Here is a 14,364-nt window from a genome sequence, read left to right on the forward strand (position 1 = left end):
CCTTACAACCCCCCTACTACTCAGTAAGTGTGGGTGAACCAATGGCCTTTCATTTTTTTAAGGAACGTTGTGTGGTTATAGGAGATTCACAGACTGCCTGCCTATCTGTTACAAAAATACTTGAAACAAAACCAAAAGACATTGAAACAAAATACATAATGAAACCCACAAACAGCCTGGCCCTGGTCAAGTAATTCAGAATATTTTAATGAGGCATGACCATATGGCCAAATTGTTACTGCACATGTTTGATTGAGATATATATTTTATTTTAAATAGAATGGAATCAAATAGCCAAAGGCAGCTGCCAGTGGAATAAAGAGACGCGAGATAAAGGAGTCAACGCGAGATTACTTAGGCCCTTCTGCTCCTCTCAGTGCGTCATCATTCGGCGTCCGAAAGTCAGCGGGATTTTAGCATCAATTCAAACTACCGTAATAGATATACATTATCCTATATTATCCATAAATTATTAACTGTTTTACAATCTGAAATGATTGATATGATTGCGAAGGAGGACCCGATTATTAGCGAGGAAGAGGCTGCCCAGTACGATCGACAGATCCGGCTATGGGGACTAGATGCACAAAAGAGGTACCGATTGAAATGCTAACAGTGAATAACATAGAGCCTCCTATCGGATCCTAGCGGTTTTAAAAAGTATCCACAACTATTATTTAAAGGTTTAAACATTATAATGATATAAGAAATGAAACAATAAAATCGAGGTTCAACGTATTCAACCTTGCCTTTCATACATGTGATGCATTTCCTTAATTTATATTTTTATCCTATGCACATCTTATCTTATGTGCCTCTTTGTTTACTTGTCCACCCTCAATTATCCCCACGTTTTGTTCTTGTTAACTTGTGTTTTGCTACCAAATCAGTCAGTTTGGGGGTACTCAAGTTTGCTGTGATTTTTTTGCTCCAGACTGCGGGGGTCTCGAGTGCTACTTGTGGGTTTAGGTGGTCTTGGGGCGGAAGTGGCCAAGAATCTGATTCTGGCTGGAGTGAAGGGACTCACGATGCTGGATCATGAAAAGGTATATTACACACAGATGGTCACATACATTATTTACTGTTTTACTATTGAACGACTTTTGAAAATGTATTTTATACGAAGTAGCAAAGTAGCCCTACACCATCTTTCCCTCAATTATATAATTGATATTGACATACTCACGGTATTATTCACAGGTTGGTTATGAATACTTGTATTATCACTTCATAAGATAATTACGAAAATGGTCTGACGGTACCACCTTCCCCCATCCCTACCTCCTCCTCCCAGGTGTCCCAGGAGTCGTGCAGGGCCCAGTTCCTGGTTCCTGTGACAGCCCAGGGGGAGAACCGAGCCCAGGCGTCTCTGGAGCGCGCTCAGTACCTCAATCCCATGGTGGAGGTCCGAGCCGTGGCAGAGAGGGCTGAAGACCAGCCCGACGACTTCTTCCTACAGTTTGATGCGGTCAGTTTATCCCCCTTGCTGGGATCCTACCTCATGTTCTATTTGAGGGCGGGGGTGGGGGCTGTCTACTCCACATTGTAAACAACCCAATCGACCAAGTTCAGAATGGTGGGGTTGTAAATTGTGAGGTAACCATATGCATATTTTGGCGGAGAACAAGCTTATCAAATGTGTGGCTATTGGCAGTATCTCTGGTATCTCAAGATACCAGTGGTACCAGTATTTCGGGTAATTCAGGTTACAGCTATCTCTAACAGGCTTTTAAAAACGTCCATATTTATCATTGCAATATGTAATGTGACCACTAGGTGGTGCCCTTATCGCACTGTTTATTCTATGTGGCTTGCTTCAATGCCCGGTGTACACAATCTAGTTGGAAAATAATCACTGTTCTTGTTTTGTGTTCATCCATTGGTGATGTGGTTCAAACATTGCTTGTGCAACAGCAGGGATTTTTTATTTATTTTATTATTTAACTTCTGAGATTAGTAAAGTACTATTTTGTTTGTAAATATTGGCCTCAGAATGGGGCATCACTACTGACACTACCGACATCACATGTATCAAAAATACATGAATGTCATTAATATTTGTCTTCAGAATTGCCTTTCCCATTTCGATTTGATCAGCACCATTGTATTATTTCAACGTGTGGTGTTCACACTCATATTTGATCACATCTTTATAAGAATCTACAAGAAGACAACTTTATAAGATCCTAACATCACTATTACTTTATATGGAAAGCTAACAAAGGGTAAGCAGAGAAAAACGAGTATTGGAAAGCAGACAGCCTGGCTGTCTGGCTGTGACTAGCACAGTGTCTGGATCGGGAACACATGAAAGCAGCGCTAGCTTGTGTTTGAAATCTGTTGAAAGGGTTGCAATGCCCGAGTTTCTTTTACGCTACTCTGTCTGGCCGGCACCGACGATATCCGAACCCTCAGGCCTGGAGGGGGGTCCGAGAGAGGGAGGAAGACAAGGAAGGTTGGAGGAGGCAGCGAGTCAGAGGGGGAGAGAGGAAGAGGGAGGAAGGGATCATTTGGGAGATTGGGATTGAGGGAGGAAGGGAGCAGGCTGAGACTGTTTGCTAACTGGAAATTAGAGATTTATTTAATTTATTATTGAAGGCCCCATTTCGTGTGTGTGTGTGTGTGTGTGTCAGTCACAGCAGGACATGGACGAGGTTCAAAGAAGCTTTTGGAGTCTGCTAAAAAAAAAAGTATTTTTATAGAAGTATCCCAATTATGTGCAGCAGATAAACACAGACCATCTGGGTGCTTGTAAGTATACAGGACGCTAGGTTGCCATGCGATCCATCTGGGTACTTACAATACCAAGTCGTTCATGAACCCAGCTGATAAAAAGCTGCACACTAGCGCACACAATATGTGATATGATGAGGAACATCGGTGCAGTGCTGTCTACCTGGATGGTCTGCACTGACCAAGGTGAGTTCAGCAGTTCACACACTTTGTCTGCTTCTTTCAGGAAACTTTCCGATATTTTAAACCACATCCCCCAGTTATATGGCATGAACATAACCGCACCCGAACAACGTGTGTGTGTGTTTGTGTTGTTTCCTAGTTCCTCTCAAACACAGTTGACCTCAGCGCACTAAAACATATTTTATGCGAGCGGGCACCCCTGGTCCTCATCCACATTCATTCAACAACAAAAAACGAAGAAAGAAAGAAAATAAGCTTAGATTGGAAAGTGCTTACTGTAAGTAAAGTGTAGTGCAGCCATGGTGGGTGCGTGGGCGGGCTCTGAGCTCATCTCTAGATGAGCAAGTCAAAGATGACGTCGGCACGGGCCTAGCACATTGTTTACGCATGGTCACATCGATGAGGTTTGTTGACTGTAGGTGGGGGTCAGCCTGACCGTCCTAGTACATCTTTATCAAAGGACACATGACTGTTGGGGCGGTCTCTGCCTCAGTTGGATAAGACACAGCCAGCGCCCTTACCAGGCGCCCTTGTTGACAATGGGAAAAGTTGGCGTTGTCTCAGCAATCATGATCGTCTGTGCCTAGCCGCCCCACCCTCTGGTGTACTACCGCCTTGGCCAGCCCGGCACCTTGGGTAAACAAGCTGGTCTCGGTTGTGGTGCTTCAGTTTTAGTCTCTCTCTCTAGGAAACCAATGTCTTATCACATGCGTAATCTAACAATAATAATCACATGCTTAATGCCTGTGGTTGTTCTTAATTGTATATTTTTTGCTGTTGCTCCCTTCTAGGTTCATTGTTATTAAGGTAAATGATTATCTAACGTTAATTATCAAACCTTAATGACCGTTAAATGGCTTTTTGCTGCACGGTGGGGTAGGACCTGTTTAAGAGATAACAGGCCACATGTGTGTATGGTGGATGATATTATGGCTTATTGTGCATCGTAAGTAGTATCAGTGGAGCCATCAGGTTGTGTCATCACCAGGAAGTCATCGGCAACTCTGTCCGCCATCAAAACAATCTGGGTTCCTTGTGGTTCTCTTCTAGACCCCTGCCTTGCTCGCCAAATTAGGAAGTTTGTTCAAATGAAAGGGTCCAAGTTTCGAAGTGCTTTTCTTCCAAAACAAAGCAGAATCAATACTTTGTTCACACTTTATTCCTGGGCTCAAGCAAGATACCCAAAACTATCACCAGAGTCCTTCTCTGGTTACCAAACTTCTCTGCTTATTCTTCCATTTTCTTCCAGTCCCATCATTGTTCCCATGATTCATGTGTTCAATTCATCGCAAAACACAGTATAATAAACTACATAAAGCAAATAACAAGGGCGGCGCCCTCGGTTACCTCCAATCATTAGCTTTATGATACAAAAAGGTCTAACCAACTAGCTCCTATTGGGTTACTGTTATTCAAATCAATCCACTCACAAACCACCTACTCCCTCTCAAGATGAGCCCGTGAACCGATGGTCTGAGGGGCATACATTTAATCTACTTAATGTGGGGGTCAGAGACAGGGATCTGTTTTTTGGCTGTTAGACCAAAGTTGATGATAATACCAACCACTCAGTTCCTCTGTTGATCAAATGCTTTAAGAACAAAAAGGGGGATAGAGACCGAGGTCTGACAGGCAGGAGGATGAGAACAGGAGGTAGAGCAGTTGTCTTGTAACCAAAAGCTTGCTAGTTCGATCCCCAGCTCCTCCTAGCTGAGTGTTGATGTGTCCCTGAGCAAGACACTTAACCCTAACTGCTCCTGACGAGCTGGCTGTCGCCTTGCTTGGTTGACTCTGCCGTCGGTGTGTCAATGTGTGTATTAACCGATGTAAGTCGCTTTGGATAAAAGCGTCTGCTAAATGCCGTAATTGTAATTGTATGAAGGTGAATACACATAAATAGATGATAAACTCAAGTATAATGAACTGATGACAGACAGGTGTTTGGCAGGGACGGGAATTCAATCAATTAAAAGTTGGGGTCAGAGAAAGGAATCAGGCAGGGGGGGGCATGAGGGCAGGCAAAAGGTGTCTGCAAGTCACAGTCGGGGTCAGCGACCAGGCTCTGACGGGGAAGGGGGGAAACAGCAGGAGGCCAAACATTATCTCACTAACAAATGACCCTCCACCCGTCCCTGTAGGTGTGCCTGACGTGTTGTTCTCGGGACCTGATGGTGCACGTGGACCAGCTCTGCTCCAAACACAACATCAAGGTGTTCTGCGGGAACGTGTACGGTTACTACGGCTACATGTTCTCGGACCTCGGACCGGACTACAACTACGTCGAGTGAGTCCGTCTGCTTCAACAGCGCACGTGTGTGTGTGTGTGTGTGTGCGCGCGGCACGATTTTTGCATTGCTCTGAGTAACCCGTCTTGGCGGAGAGTTCATCTGAAGTAATATCAACAAACAAAGGAATGGAGGAAAGATCAATGGAAAGTCTGCAAACAATGAGAGTCTCTGTCAAAGGCAGTGGCTAATCATGCATGCTCTGTTGCCAAAATTAAGTTTTCACACAGGAGTTGCCCAACTCTCAACACCTTCCTTTCCCTCCTCCACCAACTCTCCACCTCTGTAGGGAGAAGCCCAAAATGGTAAAGCCCTCCGGGGACTCCAACGACGGACCCAAAGCCAAGAAGGCCAAGGTGGACCCCAACGAGACCACAATGGTCAAAAAGGTAGTGTGTGTGTGTGTGTGTGTGTGTGTGTGTGTGTGCTTCTGAGCTTCTGAAATAATAATATAATAAACTTTATACAGCACTTCTCAAGCAGATGCACAAAGTGAATTTACATTTCATACAATTACATTCCAACTACACACTACAGTATTCTTTCATTCTTCCTGACAAATTTTCCTTGTCTTTCCTTCCTGCCCTGCGACCAATCAGACGGCCAGCTTTTGCTCCCTGAAGGAGGCGCTGGAGGTGGATTGGACAACGGAGACGGCCAAGGCGGGTTTAAAACGCACGCCTGTAGATTACTTCCTCCTCCACGGTACGACGACGCCCACACATGGAAAACAAGGCTGCTTCAGTGGAGCACGTTGTCAAATTATTTGCCAACAGCTGTAATCTACACGGCATCATTATATGACTCCACTAGTGTGGTTACACACAGAAACCCACGGATTATGGCTTTACCACAATGGAGCAGATTGTATATTCTGTATTCTTTTACCTCCCACTGAGATTGAACCTGTGAATCTCTGTCATCTGAAGTATGATGTGTGACGAATGAGACTCAAATCACAACCCCAGAGTATTCCCTGCCTGGCATTGGCGCGAGGACTTCTAAGATCATGTGTTTCCAGAACACAAAGGTCAAAGGTGCTACAGCAAGTCTCTATTTGAGAAAGATATTTCAGCATTAAGATCATCATCAAAATAACAAGGTTCTGAAAGCTATTCAAATAACATCAGTAGAAGGAGATCAGCTACACCTGTCTACCACATACATGTCCGCAGACGTCTCTGGTTTAAATGTTGAGACTAATAACAGACTGTGAACGCTCCTCTTCCGGTTTCAGGGTTTATTTTCGGTCAGGCAACCTTTTTTGAGCAAGGCGATGGGTGTGGTTGTTGTTGTTGTGGTGGTGGTGTTGTCTCCACCTGCTCCTGCAGCCGTACGCCCACACGCACGCCGGAGCGTGACGTTTCCCACCGCCACTACCTCGCCACGGTCTGCCAAATGTGTCCCAACGATCGGACCAGCCGATTGGACCCCAGATATCCAGGAAGTGACACGTCGCCCCCTGTGTCATGGCACAGCTGGCACGTGTCCAGACCGCTTTTAAGGTCACTTCTTTTTTAAGTTGCGAAAGTTTACTTTCTACAGACAACGAGGTGGGCAGCACTACAGGCGTGGGGTTTAGAGACTTAAATAAATCTGGATTTGAAGTGTTTATTTACACCCGAATGGCCATGACCTGGTGCACTCAAAGGCGGCATTCACCAAGCATCTCTGTGGTAACTATGGGTGAACAAGGTTCTTAAACAGCGGGTTAACACTATCATGGAGGAATTGTGTCTTGGCTACAAGAACATTTGAAAAGCTATCTGACACGACACCTTTCAGCTGGGGAAGAAAGGCCAGCTATCTCTTAAGTGTGATGAGAATATATAAAAAGCATATCAACCTAACTAGTTTAAAAAGAAGGCTATGTAACTTTGATATTATTATTAGGATAGACATTTCTATTAATAGAGGTGTCGTTGCGGTGCGGAGGAAGCGCTACTTCCTGGTAACACAACTGCTTCCTGTCTCATGACCAAAGCCGCAGAACAAAGAGATGTGATATGGAGGGCAAGGAACACACGGCTGTTTTTGTCTTTTTCTGTTCTTTTTTTACCCTGCGGCTAGGTCAAAACGATTTGCATAATCAGTCCTGTGGGGTTTGTAAGCTAAAGATGCGCACACACACACACAGTGGGTTGTTGTTTTTCGTTTGCACACTCTTTGCATGCTAGTTTATGTCCTTCATTTGCAGATATCATCTTGAAATCGTGGAGGAGAATAGACGAGCGCCATGCACGTTTTTCCCTTCCCCTTTTTGAGCGTCTTTTGAATGTGATGTTAAGCCGGTTGGCTCTTGTGCTTCTTCCTTTACCCGCCAGACCAAACACACACAGATGCTCAGATACCGGTGCCTGTTCCATACACCTACTGTTGTGTTTCAAATCAGAGCTGAGATGTTTTCCCCGTGCCAGTCTGTGACTCTCTATGACTGGCAGATGCACTGATAGCAGGTCATAATGTGGAAATAATGTTTGCACGCCGTGTGTGTACGCGTGGTGGAAATGACCGTGGGAGGAACTTTTTTTTCTCATGTGGCTTTTGTTAATATCGCCCCGAAACAGGAAGTGTGTGTGTGTGTGTTCTAGATGGATTCACTCGTTCTGAAAGTACAATAAGTGATGCGATGTAACTATGATATTCTAATATAACATAAGGCTGTGATTTCCACAAACCACAGATCAAAACTCACCGATCCCGCTAAGAGACATCATACAAGTGACAATTGACAAGTGCCAACTAACGATTTATAATCAGAGAACTAACTCACTTCTCAGAACATGTAGTCTATCTCAAAGAATTGAGCACCTACTCATGAGATTCGCAGAAATCAGACGACCACAACAGTCACACACACACACACACACACACACACACACACACACACACACACACACACACACACACACACACACACACACACACACACACACACACACACACACACACACACTGATTTCTGAGTAATCTGTTCATCTGCTTCATACAGTTGCGGTGTGTGTGTGTGTATTAGACAAGGTACTCAGTGCCATACGGCCTAACTTGCATGTCACTTAATTTGTCCCAATAACTGAAACATAGTTCACAAAACGCGGGTACCCATTTTTATTCTACTAAATCATTCACCCTTTGACTCCCCCCACTCTCGTCCTTTTCCCGCCCCTTTCCGCGGCCCCCGCAGTTCTGCTGAAGTTCCGCACGGACAAAGGTCGCGACCCCGACCCCCGGTCCTCGGCGGAGGACGGGCAGGTGCTGCGGCAGATCCGAGACGACGTGCTGGAGGCCATGGGGCTGAACAGCGAGCTGCTCAGCGACGACTTTGTCAGGTACCCTCCTCCCCGCCCCCCCGCCGGTCTACCTGCAGACCTCCTGGGAGCGGAGTCATTCAAGTAAATCATTGAAGGAGTAACCTGTTGAATGCTACAAGTCCAATCTTAAAACTTAACGGGCGATATTACGTCTGCCCCTGTGTCACTTACATTGGCTAGCATGTGACTTTAGCTGACACAATTTCAGACGTTCCGAAGGCCCTTTAGGGTCAATGATAGTTTTTTCTTAAGAAGGGTGGGTCTAATGCAATGGTTGGATTCGTTATGGTCCTTTCCATTGTTGTCAATATTCTAGACATTTTTTATTGAATAATTTTGTTTGTGTGCCCGAGCTGTAAAGGGTGGATTTAATAATGGCTAGCCTAAGCAAATCGATCCTAACACTTTAATCTGCTTTTCACGGCCAACATATGTCTGGCTGGGCCTCCAAAGATCCAAACGAATCAAGTTGATCTAATGGAAAACTTGTGTGTGTTTGTGTGTTCTTCGCACAGCTACTGTTTCTCTGAAATGGCCCCTGTCTGTGCCGTGGTGGGCGGAGTCCTGGGACAGGAAGTCGTCAAGGTAAGACCCAAATAAGGCACACAACAAGAGACTCAATCACACTCATTCTCAAAGAAGTCTTGTGCGGCACCACCAATTATCTGAAGCGTAAATCCCAGTGGATCTTGGGATATATTACATTCACGTTACTTTGTTTAAGCAGTGCTAATCAGTAGTAATTAAAGCACTTGTTGAAGCTGTTTACCTAAGTGTGATCTGATATTCCAAGCATCAGTCCCAGAAGCAGAAAATAACTGTTGCCAATCTCACTATAAATGTATTCATTACCTCAATAACATCACTGGAAGTTTCCCTTTCGAACACCAAACTAGATTAGAGATCCCTGTGATGAACTCAGTTCACCTAGAGAGAACATGAGTATAGCCCTCAGCTGTGTGTGTGTGTGTGTGTGTGTGTGTGTGTGTGTGTGTGTGTGTGTGTGTGTGTGTGTGTGTGTGTGTGTGTGTGTGTGTGTGTGTGTGTGTGTGTGTGTGTTCTCTTGGCACAAGGCCAACTAGCTGTCTCGCTTGCGATGATGAAACCGACTGCAACTGACGTCTCGCTGGCCAGATTGCTACTTGCTCCCTCTCACACACACACACACACTTGTTGTACGCGTGCGTGTGTGTGATTGCAGACAAGCTTGCTCAGCTTGATCCTGTTGTTAAAGCCACGTTGGATAACTGATGTAAGTTTAAAGCCTCCATTGATGCCTGGTCACAGCTCTGGGCAGCGTCTGGTCTGAGATCACAGGCTGTGTGGGCAGACGGGGGGCCTGTCCTGCTGTTGTGCCCCTCATCCAGGGTCTGAGCACACCTGCCAACCTAAGAACTGTGGAAGAATTCTATTGAGTTAAAGTGTTTTTATTGATTAGGTCAAATCTAATTCTACTTTGAGGCTATGGCTTAATCTCTCTCTCCCTCCCTCCCCTCCGTCCCTGTTTCTCTCCCTCCCTCCCTCCCTCCCTCTTTCTCTCTCTCCCTCACCCCCTCCCTCCCAGGCCCTTTCCCAGAGAGACGCCCCGCACAAGAACATCTTCTTCTTCGATGGTCGCAAAGGCAATGGTGTGGTCGACTGCTTCGGCCCCCAGTGATCGTCGCTCACACACTCTCCAACCCCCCCCACCCCCGGCGCCACGGAGCAGGGAGAGAGACGCATGCTGTCGCGGACGATGGCGACTCTTTCGAGAAGACAATTTTTTTTGTAGGACGGTTTATATCCTCGTTTGTTCCATGTTTCTGCGTCTGGTCGTCTCCTTTCCAGACAGTCTGCTCGTAGGACCCGTTTGATCACACATGTACGCGTTGTCATTTGTACCTTTTTTCTAATAAAAGCATTTTCTGGAACTCAGTGGTCTCTCGTGTCGCCGGTGATTAATGTAACGTCTTGTATGGTTTTCTATGAAAGTATGAGTACAGTCATGACAGGGAGGAGATACAGCGAGATAGCTATGGTGGTTGTTAAATCGAAGTGTGCTGTTAAACACAACACCCTAGTAAAGGACCGGTTGTTATCGTGTCTTATTTGAATGCTACTGGTCCACTCCAACAGACACCCCCCTCGGCTCCAACAGGATGTATCAGGCATCTCTTCGCCCAACAATGGAAGTTATTGTTGTCACAGACGGGAAGCTTGGCTGCTCTTTCTACCGCACGCCCTTGCGGGATGCCCTGGTTGAACCTGTTTCACCGGTCTCACCACTCTGTTGAGTGAGGAAGGGGCTAGCCACGGCTGTCTGGGCCTGAACAACATGATGAAGAGGGAGAGATTGTCTGCTGGAGGAGAAGAGCCAGACTGCAGAGCTTGATGTAGCCCAGCGTAAATGGTTGATTTAAAATTCAACCCAACAAAAGGATTCAAATCAAACTGATCTGACCCGAGCTGAAAAACTGAACATGATTTTAATGCTTTTCATTGAGCAGTTAAAATATGGTTCAAGGGCAGTCCACATTGTTCCGCTCTGGGATAAGTCTTGATATTAAACGCTTATGTCTGTCTAATGTGGCATCATTGGCTAACCCTGTTTAACTTATTTTAAATAGTTTTAAATTGACTGTACATGGATATTTGATTAGGATGTTCTCTTTCCGTTTTTCTGTCTCAAAGCCTGACTTTGGACAGGTGTTGAAAATGTGCGTGCCTTGCTACAAACGCCCATACAATGCCTCTTGTTCTGTACAGAGCCGTGATGGCTATATAAAAATAAAGGTTAGAATAAAGGTGGTCCGAGAGCGGACCAACGCTACATGACGGAGGGAGGAAACGTTGATGAGGAACACAGAAGGGCTGACCTTCCCTGGGCCGCTGAGGGCAACAGCTGCACAATGGGTAGACAAGGTAGCATGAAAACACGGCTGTGTTTGGTCTAACCTAACAGCAGCAACGGGGAAAACAGTGTGGTGGTGGTTGGGGGAGGGCGGGGGTGTAACACTGTGTTAGGGGACCGTGGGCCTCTGCTCTCTTCCTGGGATTAGGGGAGAAGATTAATTAGGGATGCCTGTACTGCTGCCCTAATTAAACCAAAACCCTTATCTGCAAAACAAACACACGCACACACACAATTTGAAGCTTTCCCTCTCAACACAGTGGGGCCTAATGGCTGCTCTGTAATTGCTCCTCTCCTTCCTCCCTCTCCGGCCCTCCTGTTTCTCTCTCTTATCCTCCTGTCACCCTTTCCTTTACTCATGTATCCCACTCCTTTCCACTTATGTCTTGCTGCCTGTATCTATCTCACTCCTCTCTCCCTCTTTGATGCTTGCTTTCTCTATTGCAGATTATCTCCAATGTGTTCTCTGACTCTCTATCTCTCGCTCTCTCTGATGCCCCCTCTCTTACTCTATCGCTCATGCTCTTATCCTTCTCTCTCTCTCTTTCCCCTGTCTCTCTTGGTACTCCACTCTCTCTCTCGTGCTCTCTCACTCGCTCTCCCTATTGGGTCTGTTATCGTTTGCCTGGATTCTTCAATCCACCTACTCCATGTTTTGACCCTCTTCTTAGCATCATAGCTATACCTTCAACCAATCAGGGCCTAATAGGATGGTCCAATAGGGTGGTCTTTATGATTGCCCCTCCATTCTGTGGATCAGTTAAAGACATTCCTTGTCCCTTGTGTGGGTGTGTGTACCACCAAACTCCTTTAAGACCAACCATCCCGAAATGGCTTGAAGAGCACATTTCAATTAATGGTTAAAGAAGTTAAGGAACAGATGCAGAATATTTTGTGTGCAGGGAAAAACATGATTTGATTAGATCATGTCAGTTACAGAACCTGTTCCAGAACTTTCTGGAGCTGATCTTTAAAAGGCTTTCCCACGTCGTAGGTGGAGTTCATGTTGGTTTCACAGTAATCCAGACCCAGCATTCCTGCCATGGGAGAAAAGTGTGGCCTTAAGGCAGAGCTTATAGGGCCATGGGCATTCATTATTCAAAAGCTCATGTGCTCCGGCTGTCTGCAGCCAAGGTCACGTCAATACAAGTTTAGAGCTTCCTCCATCCCCACTGTGAAAGTACTGGACTACTGTCTTACTGTCAGCAAACTAGCCATCACCGTGTCGCTGTGTGTGTGTGTGTGTGTGTGTGTGTGTGTGTGTGTGTGTGTGTGTGGTCAAGTTATCTCCACTTATCAGTTGGAAGTGGTCTTCTCCAAATAAGCCATCTTGTTTAACACACATACATAAACACACACACTCACACCCCCTCTCACACACACACACACACACACACACACACACACACACACACACAGCCCTCCCTCTGGGAGCTGGGTTCACCTTTGCTGATGGGCGTGGTGGTGACACACAACAATGTTCACTATGTACACACGCCTGCCACACACACACACACACACACACTAAAGAGGCAGAAAGAACAGGATATGTATATCAACTTATCTTTATTATATAAAAAATTGAAATGAAAATAAGTACAAAATTCATGTAGAAAACAAATATACACTGCACCAAAACGTTGGTGCAGAGGTGCAGGCTGACCAGCAAAACTTCAGCCTCGTAACCAGGAAGTGCACCGTTAAACAAGGAAGTCAAAGACAGGACCACAGGACGTTACGTTCCACTACAGGAAGTCTACCGGAAATGCTCGGAAGTGCCTCGTCCTTTTTTTTGCCCAGTAAAATACCATGGAAAATTGTCAAACACAACCATTTGAAGTATTTAGAAAAATGTATATGCCGCTGTTGTCTAACAAAACTGCGTGTTTGTAGTTGCGCAGGACAATGCACAACATAACTGTTTGAAATGCATTCAGGAGAACAGTGAACTGAGAACCAACACACGAGAACACAGAAGGCCAGAAGAGAAAGATACAAAGGACTCTGATTTCATGACATTTGGGTCTGGCAGTGACAGTGGTTATTAGACAGAAAGAAACCAAATGAAAGCTTCCTGACGGCTGAATAATGTCTGATAGTTGAGCAGCTCTAACAGAAGATGAGGGGCTGACCGAGCCAACTTAAACCTAGCAGCGTAGGCCTGCCCGAACAGAAACCGATCATCAAAACCATATCAGCGTTTTGACTCAAATTGATTGAAATTGTAAAGGAGTTAAGACGATTATGGGAGAGGATTATTGATTTGAATATTGCCGACAGCTCTATTCACAATGTCCGATTTTAGGCCCTTTGTGCTTCACAGAAAAAAAACATTTTAAATAGAAACGTAATCTGGAATGTAAAGGAACAAATAAATTAATCATTATACGAAAGTAAAAAAAACAAACGTAGAAAAACATAAACAAGGCAAAACTCCTTTTCAAAATAAATAATGGTCCTGATATAAACACGTTTTATTTTTTTTGCCCAAAATGTAAGGGATCATTCAGTTAGTCATCAATTGATACCTTTTCAAAAGATCCAAATCATATCTATATCGATCCATATCATATCTATATATCAATCCAAATCATATCTTTATCAATCGATTGATATATATCTTTTTACTCTCACGAAATGTTCAAATCCACTGGATTCAAATCTTGTTATCTGGCTCTACTGTTTCCATGATGCAGTCGAAAACATAACATAAACTGCATGAGCTGCAGCTGCAGACAACCATTGAATTCGCTTTAAGTACTTTCAAGTTGCTTTTAGCTCAAAAACTGATCCTTCAAAAAGTCTCTAAATTAACTGGCTAATATCCAAATCTCTGAGATAAAATACTGGCACCATCCTCTAGTGTGCACAAACACCATCATTTACCACGTGTATGTGTGTGTTTGTGTGCGCGCCAATGTTTGTGTGTGTGTATGTGTGTGTGTGTGTGTGTGTTTGTATG

The 14,364-nt window shown here is 44.9% G+C and overlaps 2 protein-coding genes across 2 annotated transcripts in view; one reads left to right on the plus strand and one right to left on the minus strand.

Moving 5' to 3' along the window:
* Positions 1–401: 401 nt before the first annotated feature.
* On the plus strand, positions 402–10,415 carry sae1 (SUMO1 activating enzyme subunit 1). The gene is made up of 9 exons (XM_079733189.1): positions 402–594; positions 935–1,046; positions 1,295–1,468; positions 5,055–5,200; positions 5,491–5,590; positions 5,801–5,906; positions 8,386–8,530; positions 9,028–9,097; positions 10,077–10,415. The coding sequence occupies exons 1-9, from the start codon at positions 494–496 to the stop codon at positions 10,167–10,169; spliced, it is 1,047 nt and encodes a 348-aa protein (XP_079589315.1). The 5' UTR covers positions 402–493; the 3' UTR covers positions 10,170–10,415.
* A 2,592-nt stretch (positions 10,416–13,007) lies between these two features.
* Positions 13,008–14,364, minus strand: part of bbc3 (BCL2 binding component 3) — a 10,321-nt gene continuing 8,964 nt past the window's right edge. Inside the window, exon 4 of the mRNA XM_079733192.1 lies at positions 13,008–14,364. This exon is cut by the window's right edge and continues 1,479 nt beyond it. The gene's annotated coding sequence lies outside the window, so the exon portion shown is untranslated.

Source organism: Pollachius pollachius (assembly GCF_949987615.1).
Source record: "Pollachius pollachius genome assembly, chromosome: 3".
NCBI classification, from domain to species: Eukaryota; Metazoa; Chordata; class Actinopteri; order Gadiformes; family Gadidae; genus Pollachius; species Pollachius pollachius.